The following is a 12,049-nucleotide window of genomic DNA, read 5'->3' as shown; positions in this document are numbered from 1 at the left end:
TGACAAGCCAGATTTCAAACCCAGGTTTGCCTGGTTCCAAAAAGCCTGTTCTCCAAGCTGGGCCAGGCTGCCCCTGAGACTCAGAGTTAGTCCAGGGTGGGCCTGTGGCCTGGATGGGGCCAAACCCTCAGCTGCCCGTCTAGCCTCCCACCTCCGTAACCAGGGTGGAATGGGATTGGGTGTTCATCCCAACGGGCATTTCTGGCTGCCAAAGGGCTTAAAAGCCAGTAAAGAGCAGGTTCGCCCTCCCGGCAAAGTGCCTAGGAACCTGTTTATGGGAGCTGCCATCTCACGGGCACCCAAGGTAGCCCAAGGGAAGGAGAAAAGTCTTCCGTTATCCCTGGGAACTTCTGGGGGGCTTCAGGATCTCACCCGGGTAGCTCTGGCTCAGGAATCATCTTCAGGACAAGGGTCAGTGCTCACCCTATGTGTGGAGCAAAAAACTATGTAGCAGATAACCGTGACCAGAGTTCTGATATACTGGACTCAACTACAGCCAGATTATCCCTGGCCCCAGCCTCCCTACGCCCAGCACAGGACCTGGCATATTGTGGGTTCTCAAAAAATGTGACCTTTATCGAGTTGTATGCACTGTAGAAAATATCTTTGTGTATGCCTAACCCCAGGGCTTCCTGCAGGCCCAGCTTCTGCAGGACACTGGGCTTGGCGCTCATTTCCCTGAAGATGCTTTTCCACTAACAGTTGGCTCACGATCAGAGGCCCTTTCAGCTCTTTGGAAGAAACACCTAGGGAGACTTCTGACTGAGCCTAGTACTGTGCGCACGATGGGAAGAGAAATTCCAACACAAAACAGAACAGACTTAACAGCCCTTTCATGACATCACGAAGGGCTCCAAAACAGGGAAGGCCAGGGCCCTTCTGCAGCCGTTTCCTTCAGACCCAACGAAACAGTGAAGCACACTTTCCCCCGTAGGCTGAACTCAGCTTGATTAAAACATGCTTGATGCATTGGAGCACGTTATTTGGTCTCCTTCCTGCTTGATCAGAAATGACCCCTTCCTGGTTTTCTTTTAGAGGAGGGAGTTAGTTGAGATACATAATTTGTCAGAATCCCGCCTCAGCCTTGACCAGAGGCCCTGCCTGGCCCGTGGCTCAGAGCAGGACACCGGAGATTTTCACTTTTGCGCACCGTCTAGTAATTGGTTCTCTCTCACGAAGTCCAGATGAGGAGGCAGTGGTTATCATTGATGCTCTCCTTTCACGTATGAATTCAGTCGGCTTTTATCACTGTACACCAAGCACCATGCTAGGCCTGGGGTGTGCTAAGAATGGGACCTCGCCATTCACAGCCTGGCTGGAGGTGGACTGGCGTGGAGCTGGAGGAACCGTGCCATTAAATAAGTAACGCTGGCGCTCCATCCTTGTGAAGAGGGGACTGGCCTGCCAACCAAGGGACAGGTTACGCAGAGGCACCGAGTTTAGGAAACCGCGGGGTCTTTGCTGGCTCCTGGCTAGGAGGGGCGGGGCCTCAACAGCTGTCCGGCGGGTGGGAGTGTGAGATGCGGTGCGGTGGACCGAGAGAGGGCGTCGGGGCGGAGATGGCAGGAGGCCCCGGCCGCAAGGGAAGGGGGCGCAGAGCGCCCGTGCGCGGCGGCCCCCTCATGGCGCCCCCCTGCTTGTGTCTCGTAGGTCTCGGATCCGCAGAGAACTGTTTATTGAGGAGATTCAGGCCGGGAGCCAGGGCCAGGCCGGGGCCAGCGACTCGCCGTCGGCCCGGAGCGGCCGGGCAGCGCCCAGCTCGGAGGGCGACAGCTGCGACGGCGTGGAGGCCGCCGAGGGCCCGGGCGCCGCGGATGCCGAAGAGTCGGGCGGCCCCGCGGCCGCCGCCAAGTCTCAGGGAGGGCCGGCCGAGGCGGCCGCGGCCCCGGAGGAGCGGGAGGAGGCGCCGCGGCCGGCGGAGAAGGCGGAGCCGCCGCCCTCGGGGACCCCGGCCCCGGAGGCCGCCACCACCGACGAGAGCCGGCCCCGGGCGCCACCGCCACCGCCGCCGCCGCCGCCCGAGGGCCCCGCGGACGGCCCGGGGCCCGTGCCAAACCCCGCCGCCGCCGCGCCCGCGGCCGGGGAGGACGCCGCTACCTCAGCCGCCCCGCCGGGGGAGGGCCCGTGCAGGGCCCGGGACGGCGCCGACAGGAGTTCCGCTTTGCCAAGCACCAGCGCGCCCGCGGCCGCCCGCAGGCCCAGCTCGCTGCAGAGCCTCTTCGGCCTCCCAGAGGCGGCCGGCGCCAGGGACTCGCGAGACAACCCCTTGAGGAAGAAGAAGGCCGCGAACTTGAACAGCATAATCCACCGCCTGGAGAAGGCCGCCAGCCGGGAGGAGCCCATCGAATGGGAATTCTGAGAGGGCGCCGCCCGCCCGCCCGTCCGTCCCGCCGAGCCGGGCCGAGTCTGGCCGAGCCGGGCCGCACCTGACCGGGCAGGGCCGAGCTGGGCCTAGTCGAGCCGAGCTGGGCCTAGTCGAACCGAGTCTGGCCGAGCCGGGCCGAACCGGGCCGGGCAGGAGGGGGGGGGGCGCCGACTCCGCGGCCTGGACCTTGTTGCGCACTTACCGCCCTGCGGGCCACAGGGCAAAATCGCCATAGGCCAAGGTGCATATAGAAAACAAAGGAGCATTAAGCCCAATCTATGTCGTGTTTTCAAGGAAGAAAACGGAAATGTGTAGTCGAGCTTTTTTGTACCCTGAAGTGTTTTTTTTATTGCCCTAAGTGATTTCCACAGGTTCTGGAATAACTCTTACAGCTTTGCCTTGCGCCCTCCTCTTTCGTGTGGGCTTTAAAAAAAAAAAAAAAAATCAAACCCACATATTAAAAGGGGGCTTTTTATCTGCCATCTAATGGCTTCAGAGCGATAATACACTATTATCTTCTTAAACCAGGAAAAAAAGGGGGGGGGATTTTTCAGAAAAATTTAAAAAGAAAGTTTTTGTAGCTGTTCAGTTGCCACTAAGAGATTGCACAGTCAAACCGACTCTAAACACACTAGTTTGGATTCCTAAATATTTTCAAGCAAAGAATCTTCTCCTTTGGAACTTTGAATTAAAGTAAAACACATTTACTTCACATATTTTTTAACAAAAAGAAAAGTCACATCAGGAAACTATCTGATTTTGTGGTAGCTGACGTAGTGTTTTCTTGTACGTGAATAGAATCCTGACACGTAGTGCACATTGATCCATAGCTTTAACTGACTCTGGGCTTTTGCTGACCAGGGTTTGTTTAATACACTCCATTCTAGGCCAAATCAGGACAAAAAGAAAAGATCCGAATCTAGGTATTTTATAATCTGCTTTTTAACCTCTAACCGCAGAGCACGCTGATCAGACCTCATATCTCGGAGGTGTAGGAGACAAGTTAGAACTGTAGCATGTACCCGTTCATTTTGTTTAATTTATGGTGTCTCACGTCTGTGTTAGTGCGTCTTGCACACATACGAGCGTTGAAAGTAAGGAGGAAAGAGTAGGCCGCGAAGGTCGCCGCAGGCAGATCTGGGGCCACACAGGGCCCCTCGTAGGCAGCAGTCTTTCCACGACACAGAAGGCACCGCACCTCACACCACTCTCCCGGGCACCTGATGGACTGAGCCCCACCAGGGGATGCTGCTCCCTGGGCCTGGGCAGGGCTCGCGCGCGCACGCGCTCTCTCCCTCGCTCTCTCCCTCCCTCTCTCTCTCTCTCTCTCTCTCTCTCTCTCTCTCTCTCTCTGTCTCTCTCTCTCTCCCTCTCTCTCTCCCTCTCTCCCCCTCTCCCTTTCTTCCCACCACAAGCACTGATGACTGTTGACGTCGTGGGAAGCCTCCTTCCTTCCCTGCAGAAGAGAGAACGTGGCAGGCTGGGCTCGGCTCCCACCCCCGTAGAGATGGCCCAAACTCACACCAAAACGCTGATGCTCTTCACTTCCAGACCAGACCATTGGCCCTCCATTCATTTTGCCTCTTGGAACGTTCTTTTATGCACAGTTTAGGGCAGTCTAAGTACAAATCAAAAGTCTAACTTGTCTCTGATTCCTCCTGTCGTCTATGTGTATATGCGTGAGAACAGAGGTGGATGAGAGTGTGCGTGTGTGCGTGTGTGCAGTTTTATACGTCTGTGTATTTTCTTAAGTACCTGTGCACACATAGAGTGCATTACTGCCACCTTTTTTCAATAAGCTGTTTTATCAGTTATGGCTTCTACAAGTTTGCTAATTTAGACTCCTTTATTGCCATATCTTTAAACTAACAATAGATGATTTCGGTATATATATATATTTTTTTTTGCTTATTTATAGGTGCTGTATTTTATTATCTGATTGTTAGGAAGGGATGAGAGGGGCAAATATTCTTTAGAGGGATAGACTGCCGGCAGTATTGGGTATAATTTACAAGATGTAGTTGTCATACTGTATATTACTGATTGAAACCTTTTTGACCGTATTGTGTATCATTGAAACCTTTGTCTTAGGTCAACATCTTTGGATGACATTTTAATGGTGCATTCATTATTTCTTAAGTTTAATGAATATTACCTTTTTTTGATTTGGGGGGGGTGGGAGGGAGTTCTAATTTTAAAGGTATGCTCCCGCGCTATTACACCTCAGTGTGCTTGTATTAATTAACTTGTAGGACTTTGACTGTAAGATGTGAAACCACATTTCTTGCATGATGTTTTAGAAATTATGTATTTCATTTACAGTCTTTTAACCTGCAACTGCAGCACTTAGTTCAAGTTTTCACAAGTTTAAGAGTCACTACACTAAAGACAATGCCTTTTCATGAATAAGAAGTTTGCAGAAGGCTCTAGGAGGCTGGGAGGCAGGCCGTTTGTCTTTTGATGGTTGCATATCATCTCTGAACTTGAAATCTGGTTCAGTGAGCAGAGAATTCAACATGGAGGAGCTTAATAAGGGGAAAACGGATTCACATCTGGCTGAATCCAGGTGCGGTGAGAAGAGCGAGTTTGCATTCGTGACCCTCAGGACAGCAAGCAGCAGAGCCCCTGACAGTACTGTGGTGCCCTCTCCGCGAAAACCTCGAGGAGGAATTTTGTCGTCACGTGTGCTGAATCTCCAAATACCTGATTTTCCTTAGAACGAAAAGCAGGGCGTTAACAGGGAATACTAGGGTAGTATTTTCGTTTTAAAGGCATGACTGTTATTTACTAAGGTGTGAAATCGGAGGAAATTGAAAAAGTATAAACCTGTCCATCCTAGTGGCCAAATAGTAACGTCTAAAACAGCCGCCTTGGCTCTTCCAGGCAATTTAGCCATTTTTGTTGTTGTTCTTTTTTTTTTTTTTTTTTTTAAACTAGGTTATTGTTGATTTCCATTCTATCTTTTTTTGCCAGACTTACATCCGGGTGCTCGATACAATCAGTTGGTTAAATTTTGCTTGCAGTTCCATGTTTGTATTTTTTCCTCTATTTATTTTATTTTATTTTTTTTGATTGCGATCCGAACCCTATGATCTCTTGTGTTAAGCTGTCACTATAATACTTTTAAGAGCTGCCACTAAGTAACAGAAACCTGGGGGCGGAGGGGGTGTCCCCCTCCCCTTCGCGCCCCTCATTTTGAGTCCGAGGGTTGATCTTTCATCTTGAGAAGCAATATTCAAGTGCCTTGAATAGCATCCTCTCCGTGGGCTTTACCTTCAGCTGGCTGGCGTTCCAAGCAGTAGCTCCCACAGGCAGCCGACCTCTTCCTCTTTACGCTCCATCAGTTTAAAAAGCTGATTTGTACCTCTCCCCTGGGGAAAACGGTTTCCTATAAAACACTAACACTTAATTACAAGCTCCATTATACCATTTTAAATGGCTTCTTTTTGTTAATTGAAGGCAGTGTTCATAAGTTAAGGTTTTTGCCATTACTTAGCTGGCTAAGTGGAGGCTCCGCATACGATCGGTGTTCACGTTCAGCCTCTTGACCCTTGGGTCCTGCCCACGTTCTCCTGTGGTGTCTGAGGTGGAAGGGGTGTGGGTTCTGTCCCAGCCCTGTGCCCGCTTGCTCCTGCCACCTGGCTCCCAGGTGACCTCTGCCCTTGAACTTCTGGGTCAGGCAGGGTTGGTTGTCTGTGATCTCTGTCTACCAGACCGCCCTTCTTTAGAAAGGATCACCACAGCCATCTAGCTCTAACTCGGTTTTCCTCAGAGCCTACCTTCCCAAAGAACATCACGACACGAGGTGGCTTACGGTCAGCAGACTGGAGAGAAGTCTCCAGGAAATGCCAGGATCTTGACTTGTATGACTACTCTCAAGGCCGTGGCCACTACGTCTGGGAAAGTGACCGAGGCAAAAAGATGAGAGTTCATGGCCTCCCTGGGACAGTTTCCCTGAACTTCCAAAGCACAAATGCCTCCCTGCTCATCTCCCTCCCGTGGGCATCTTTGTTCCCCACCCCCCATTTAAAAGCCAGATATGCTGGTTGGTGGGCCAGACCCAGAGTGCGACAGAGCTTCGGCTTAAGTGTGCGTCTGTGCTCCCTGTGGCCGTGAGAGGCCCTCCCCAGCCAGCCCCAGGCCCAGCCGCCAGCTCCAGGAGGAAGGAAATGCCCGAGTGCCTCCATGCCTGGGGCCCCGTCGGCCCCCAGCCCTGAGCAGACCAAGCAGGGGGCAGGTTGTACTCAAGCTCTGGCATCAGCTAACCATCCTCAGATCACGCAGCAGTCGTGCCCCAAGAGGTCGGGACGAGAGTCACCGGACAGCTCTGTCCGCAGGCAGGTGCCTTTCCGGCTAAAGCTGGCCTGGATTTCTTTGTTCTCCCTGAATGCGTGTCCTTACATGCAGGGCTGATCAATGAACTCTATTGACTTTCTATGCAATGTTTTTCATTCCTCTGATTGTAGGAAAACAAACCTCCCTGAAAATAGCAGAGGAGCCAGGGGAAGCATAACGCTGTCCTTCAGGGATGAGCAGCACAGAGTGAAACAGCGATGGTGATTTACTAGGTCTTGAACTTGGGGACAGTAGCCTTTGCCTTAAATGCACTATGGCAGGCGCCTCTCGACGGGCCTGTGAAAACAAGTGTCTGTCCTTAGCCGTCCCAAGCTGCTCCTCTGAGGCCAGTAAGCCAGCTCCGTGGAGGAGGTGGAGCGTGGCGAGGTCCTGGCCAGCGTGGCAGGGTCCTGGCCAGCGTGGCAGGGTCCTGGCCAGTGGGGCGAGGTCCTGGCCAGCGTGGCAGGGTCCTGGCCAGCGGGGCGAGGTCCTGGCCAGCGTGGCGGGGTCCTGGCCAGCGTGGCGGGGTCCTGGCCAGCGGGGCGGGGTCCTGGCCAGCGTGGCGGGGTCCTGGCCAGTGTGGCGGGGTCCTGGCCAGCGTGGCGGGCTGGTGGCCGCGCCCCTTCAGCCTGGAAGTTTGGCTCCCTCCCTGGATGTCCTTTGTTTTCACACTCATTTGTCCCCTTCTACCTCACTAACCACGCTCCCACTCGATCTCACCCCTCACCCCTCAGAAACATGAGGCAAGCGGGATCCGGGAAGAGAGAAAACCTAGAAGCGTGGCGTCCATGAGTGTGTCTTGGCCTGGTGGGCAGGCGGCTTCTTCCCTCTTGTGAGCACGACATGGACAGACAGCTGTTCTCTGCGAGGCACGGGGACTCTCCTCTTGGCTTGCACCTGTTCCTGAAGCTCTCACAGCTGTTTCCTTTGCAGGCAGGGGCCGTCTCGGGCCCCAGAGGGCCTTGCCTTTGGCCCGCCTCTGCACTCTGTCCATTCCTGCTCAGCTGTTAAGACGCGTCACAGCCATTTCCCTTGCCCTGGGCTGCCCCTCCATGGCCACGTGAGGTCACTTCCCCAGGATTCCCACTTGGCCTCGGGGAGCTCTGTTGTCTCTGGCACTGGGAGGTTAGCGTTTCAGCCCCTCTGTGAGACCTCCGTGGGAATCTTCTGAAGGACAGGAGAAAATACGGCCTTCTCCAGGCCTCATGCCCCGTCTTCAGTCACGTGACCCTTGCTTCCCCAAAGAGTAGGCCAGTTTCCGCCCCGCGCTGAAGAAAACCAGCTCCCGGGGCTGCTGGTTAGGTGAGGTGGCCAGAGTGTGCTGATGGAAAGAACTTGGAAGCGCTGACCGGGAGGAGCTTACATTTAGAAATTCCCCGGCTGCTGCTGCGGTCTCGTTCGGGCCTTGACGGCGTTAGGGGAGCTTTCGTGACCCCCGAGGCAGAGCTCCTGCCCTAAGTGTCAAGATGGTGGCCTGGGGCTCCAACATGCTGTGCGTCTGCTTCCCCAGTGCACTGAATGTCGGTCCCGCCAGCGCACCCGCTTGCCAAGAGGATGGTCCAGTTTGGCGATGTTGGTAACTTCCATTCCCATCCGTCGCTGCCTTTTGGTAGACGAAAACTACCAGGAAAAGAAGGGAAAGCACGTTGCCAGTTAAAGTTCCAAAAAGATAAGGCTTTGAGACCCTTAGAGACGTGCAGAAAACTGAGGCCAGAGCCCTCGGGGCCGATCTGATCTAGGTGGCAGGGAAGGGGCGTGGGCAGTGCCGAGCTGAGCATAAAATGAGCCCTGCCCTGGAGTCTGCCCTGCCCTAGCAGCCTGCGAGCCTCACCCCTGGTCAGGGAAGAAGAAGGACATGCAATTCCCCAGCACCACCACCACCGTCTGTCCCATCGCAGGAACTGCCCCCACCAGCCCAGGCCCTGCTACCACCCCTTCCGTCACCACCTTCCCTCCAAAGAGACTGTCCACGCTGCCAGTGGCGTCCTCCCCATTTTCATTTTTGGATGAAGTGACATTTAGCTTTAACAAGACATTTCCAAAGCGCCTAGTCTCCTCCAAAATGCTAATTTTAAAAGTTGGGCATTGTAGGTGAAGGACCTTAAAAAAAAAAAAAAAAAAAAAAAAAGGCTAGTGAGAGAAAGACATTAGGCTAGGCATAAATGTGCACTTCCCCATCCCCGCTATTCGACGTTTAAAATCGCTTTGAGTTGCTTTTCGTGGATCATTTTAGCTTATCCAATAGTGTAGAGTCTGTGTTACTGTAATTTCTGTAGTGTTTAGGCTTTCATTTCTACCACAAAATATGCTATATGCTATGTATCAAGCTTTCTGTGATCAGAAAGGAAAGGTGCCTTATATCCCAATGTCATGGCTACATCCCTATGGAAAATTATCAGAAGCACAGTGTGTACGGAAGCATTGGGACTTCCGTTGGTGAAACCAGACACCGGTCAGCAAGATGCATTGAAGTGGCACGGGGCTGCTTTTGTTTTCTGGTTCCCTTTTTTCTCCTTTTTTCATTTTCCTTTTTTTTTTTTTTCTTTTCTCTCTCTCTCTTTTTTTTTTTTTTTTTTTTTTTTTTTTTTTTGCCTAGTTTGCTTTAAACAGAAAGCACTTAAATAGTTGACTATGTGTAAAAGCTCTGTGCAATAGAAATCATTTTTCTTCATTTTTAAGAGGTAACGTATTGCACACCAAATGAACTCAAAGTAAGCTTTAGACCAGGACGATTCAGGTTGTGGAGGAATAGGACGAGTCTGTCCACTGTAGTTCCGTGTGTTCATGAACTGAAGGGAAAACAGGCCTCCCCAGCATCCCCCCGCCCCCATCTCAGCTTGCCTCTTGCTGACCGCCAAGCTGGGCGTGGAGGGCCCACGGGCACCCACCAGAACTTCTGGCTGGGTGGCAGGGCGGGTGGAGGGGGTCTGTGACTCCGCAGCTGAGGGCCTTCCCCGGTGTGAGACCACAGCTATCCCTTCCAGCACTTAACCTTTTCTCGTTGAGATGGATTGACTGCTACTGACCCGCCAGCGTGCGTGAGGATAATTATAAAAGGATGTTTCCTTGAGAAAAAAAAAAAAAAATTATTTCTAGCCTCTTCTATTTATTATTAGGTTAATCCTTTAAGTACTTATCAGGAGTATATTGTTATTTTGTGTCGTTGTTGTTGTCATAAATGCTTTTTGCTATCACTCCAGTGGTTACCGTCTTCTGCCTCCTGCCCCCGCCACACACACACACACACACACGCACACACACACACACACACACACACACACACCCGCCAAAGAACCCAAGGGTCTGGAGATGCGGAGTGGGCTGGGCAGGAGGGGACGGGGAGGGGGGCCAGCGGGGGCTTCAGCAGAATCAGACATCTGTCTCCAGGGCAGCCACCCAAACACTGGTGGTCTCCACACGTCTAACTTTTCAAAATGAGAGAGATGATGAACAACAGAACAAATGTACCAACGTAAGGAAACGCCGGGTTCAAGGACGCTCGCGTGAGGAACTATAGAGGAGACTTAGAAAAAGCAAAGCTCAGTTCCCCAAAGCCTCCTAGAGCCTCTGGTCAGACTTCTGGGTTCATGACGTTTCAGGAGCCCCTGGCAGAGCGGGTGCGGCGGCCTGGTCGAGCCTGACTTCGGGTGAGAGAGGTTTCCGGCAAGGCTCACGTGGGCTGACAGGTTTCGGTTGGCTTTCGTTTCTGTTGTTGTTGTTTTCCTTGCCTGCAAAGTTGGTCAGAACCTTCTGGAGGAGCAAACGTGTTTCTTAGTCCGGCTGCGGCTTCAGGACCCACCCCAGGGGGGTGGGGTGGAGTCCCTTTTCGCCTTTCACATGGTCAAGTGTGGAGGAAGTTTGGACCAGGGGCACAGCTTTCTGTGGCTAGAGGCACAGCCAACAAGGCCCCCAGTTGCTTGCTCTTCGGGTGTTGGGGTGCAGCGGGACTGGTGGTGGAGGCCAAGGTGGGGGCTCCCCAAGGGCCCCCCGATCGCCGACTCACTCTCTGTGCCATGACTTTTCCCTCCTCTGACATCATTTGGGGTCCTGCTTCTGTCCTCGTCTCTTTGAAAGAAAGCCCTCTGATGAAATAACGCCCCATCCCTCCCCTGCCAAAGGGTTTCCATTTCCCTCCAAGCAGTCTATGCATTTCTCTCTCTCTCTCTCTGTCTCTCTCTCTCTCTCTCTCAACCCATTTTCTGCCTCCTTGGAAAAATGGGCATCTCATGTCCCACTCTCTGAGACCCCCTCAGAAAATGCTGTGCATTTTGGAGGCGTATGAGGATTCGTTCAAAGTTCCGAAAGCATTTGCGGATAGCTTGTTATAAAATAAAAGTGGGAAAAAGCAAAAGAAAAGGCGGTGTCTCCCACGTCCCTCTCCACTGAGTAAGACCTAGCTCTTTGCGATTGTGCAATAAACTACTTGCCGTGAGAGCGGGTGGCCACGCTCCTGCCCAGACTACTAACACAGCACAGGCCGGCCGGCCGCACGGCGGGCCTCTTCCACATGACTCCTAATAAGCTCCGCTGCCCCCCCCCCCCCGCGCCCCGTGTCTTGTGGTGTCTTACATTTTAGCAGTATTTTATATTTTCTGTAATGCACTAAGTCTTAGATGTTTTTAGAGCTCATTTGTTCGTACTCGCAATCACAGACTTTTTTTTTTTTAATCTTCACAGTGACCCAATTGACCAAAAAAAAAAAAAAAACCAACAAAAAAACCCCCATCATTTTTGTACAAATAGCTTTGAGAAAAGTCTCTGTTGTGTTGCTGTGAACCATCTCTAGTAACATTTTATTTCTGCTATTTGTTTTCGACACGGTAAGTCAAAAGTTGATCCGCCTGGCACGGGGGTGGGGGAGGCACCCGTCGGCCCCTGGGCGGGTCCCCGTCCCGTCTGTCTTTGGTTAAGCATACGATGTTTGTTCTCAGCACTGTACAACGGTCCCTATATGACATGGAGAAGCAATATCACTGTATGAAACTCACACCATGTATTATTATTATTCACTAGCACCGTAGGTGTGATAATTGAAGTAAATATCTTTTATACAAACACAAGAACGTGTGGGTCGTTTTTATTGAAAGGGCTCTGGCCTGAGGAGGAGCAGCAAACACTTGCATTTTGGGTCCAAAGGGCACCCCGAGAACTGCCTCCCGGTGCTTCCTGGCGCGTGTGGCGTCGGGGCAGCTGTCGGCAGGAACGTGGGGCCGCGGGTAGGAGGCGCGGGGATCCGGGCGCCTGCAGGCCCTGCTGTCCTCGGGTCTCCGTCTGGGCGCACGGTACGTGCTCCGTGAGGGCCCGCATCGCTGCTCGCTGTTACGTCGCCCTTACCGTTCGGGTACCTTT

General features: G+C 52.7%; 1 protein-coding gene across 7 annotated transcripts in view; it reads left to right on the top strand.

Moving 5' to 3' along the window:
* The window catches only part of CUX1 (cut like homeobox 1), a 374,916-nt gene that overhangs the window by 345,957 nt on the left and 16,910 nt on the right, over positions 1 to 12,049 (top strand). For 4 of the 7 annotated variants that reach the window (XM_067011760.1, XM_059038129.2, XM_059038127.2 and 1 more), the window contains exon 24: positions 1,651 to 11,763. The exons of the other annotated variants lie outside the window; for them this stretch is intronic. In XM_067011760.1, the coding sequence (XP_066867861.1) occupies positions 1,651 to 2,359 (709 nt within the window). In that variant the 3' untranslated portion in view covers positions 2,360 to 11,763. Of the gene's footprint in view, positions 1 to 1,650; positions 11,764 to 12,049 lie in introns of those variants that run through there. 7 annotated transcript variants of the gene reach the window in all.

The sequence above is a fragment of the Kogia breviceps genome, chromosome 14, assembly GCF_026419965.1.
Source record: "Kogia breviceps isolate mKogBre1 chromosome 14, mKogBre1 haplotype 1, whole genome shotgun sequence".
Classification (NCBI taxonomy): domain Eukaryota; kingdom Metazoa; phylum Chordata; class Mammalia; order Artiodactyla; family Physeteridae; genus Kogia; species Kogia breviceps.
This window is presented reverse-complemented; position numbering and strand designations above follow the sequence as displayed.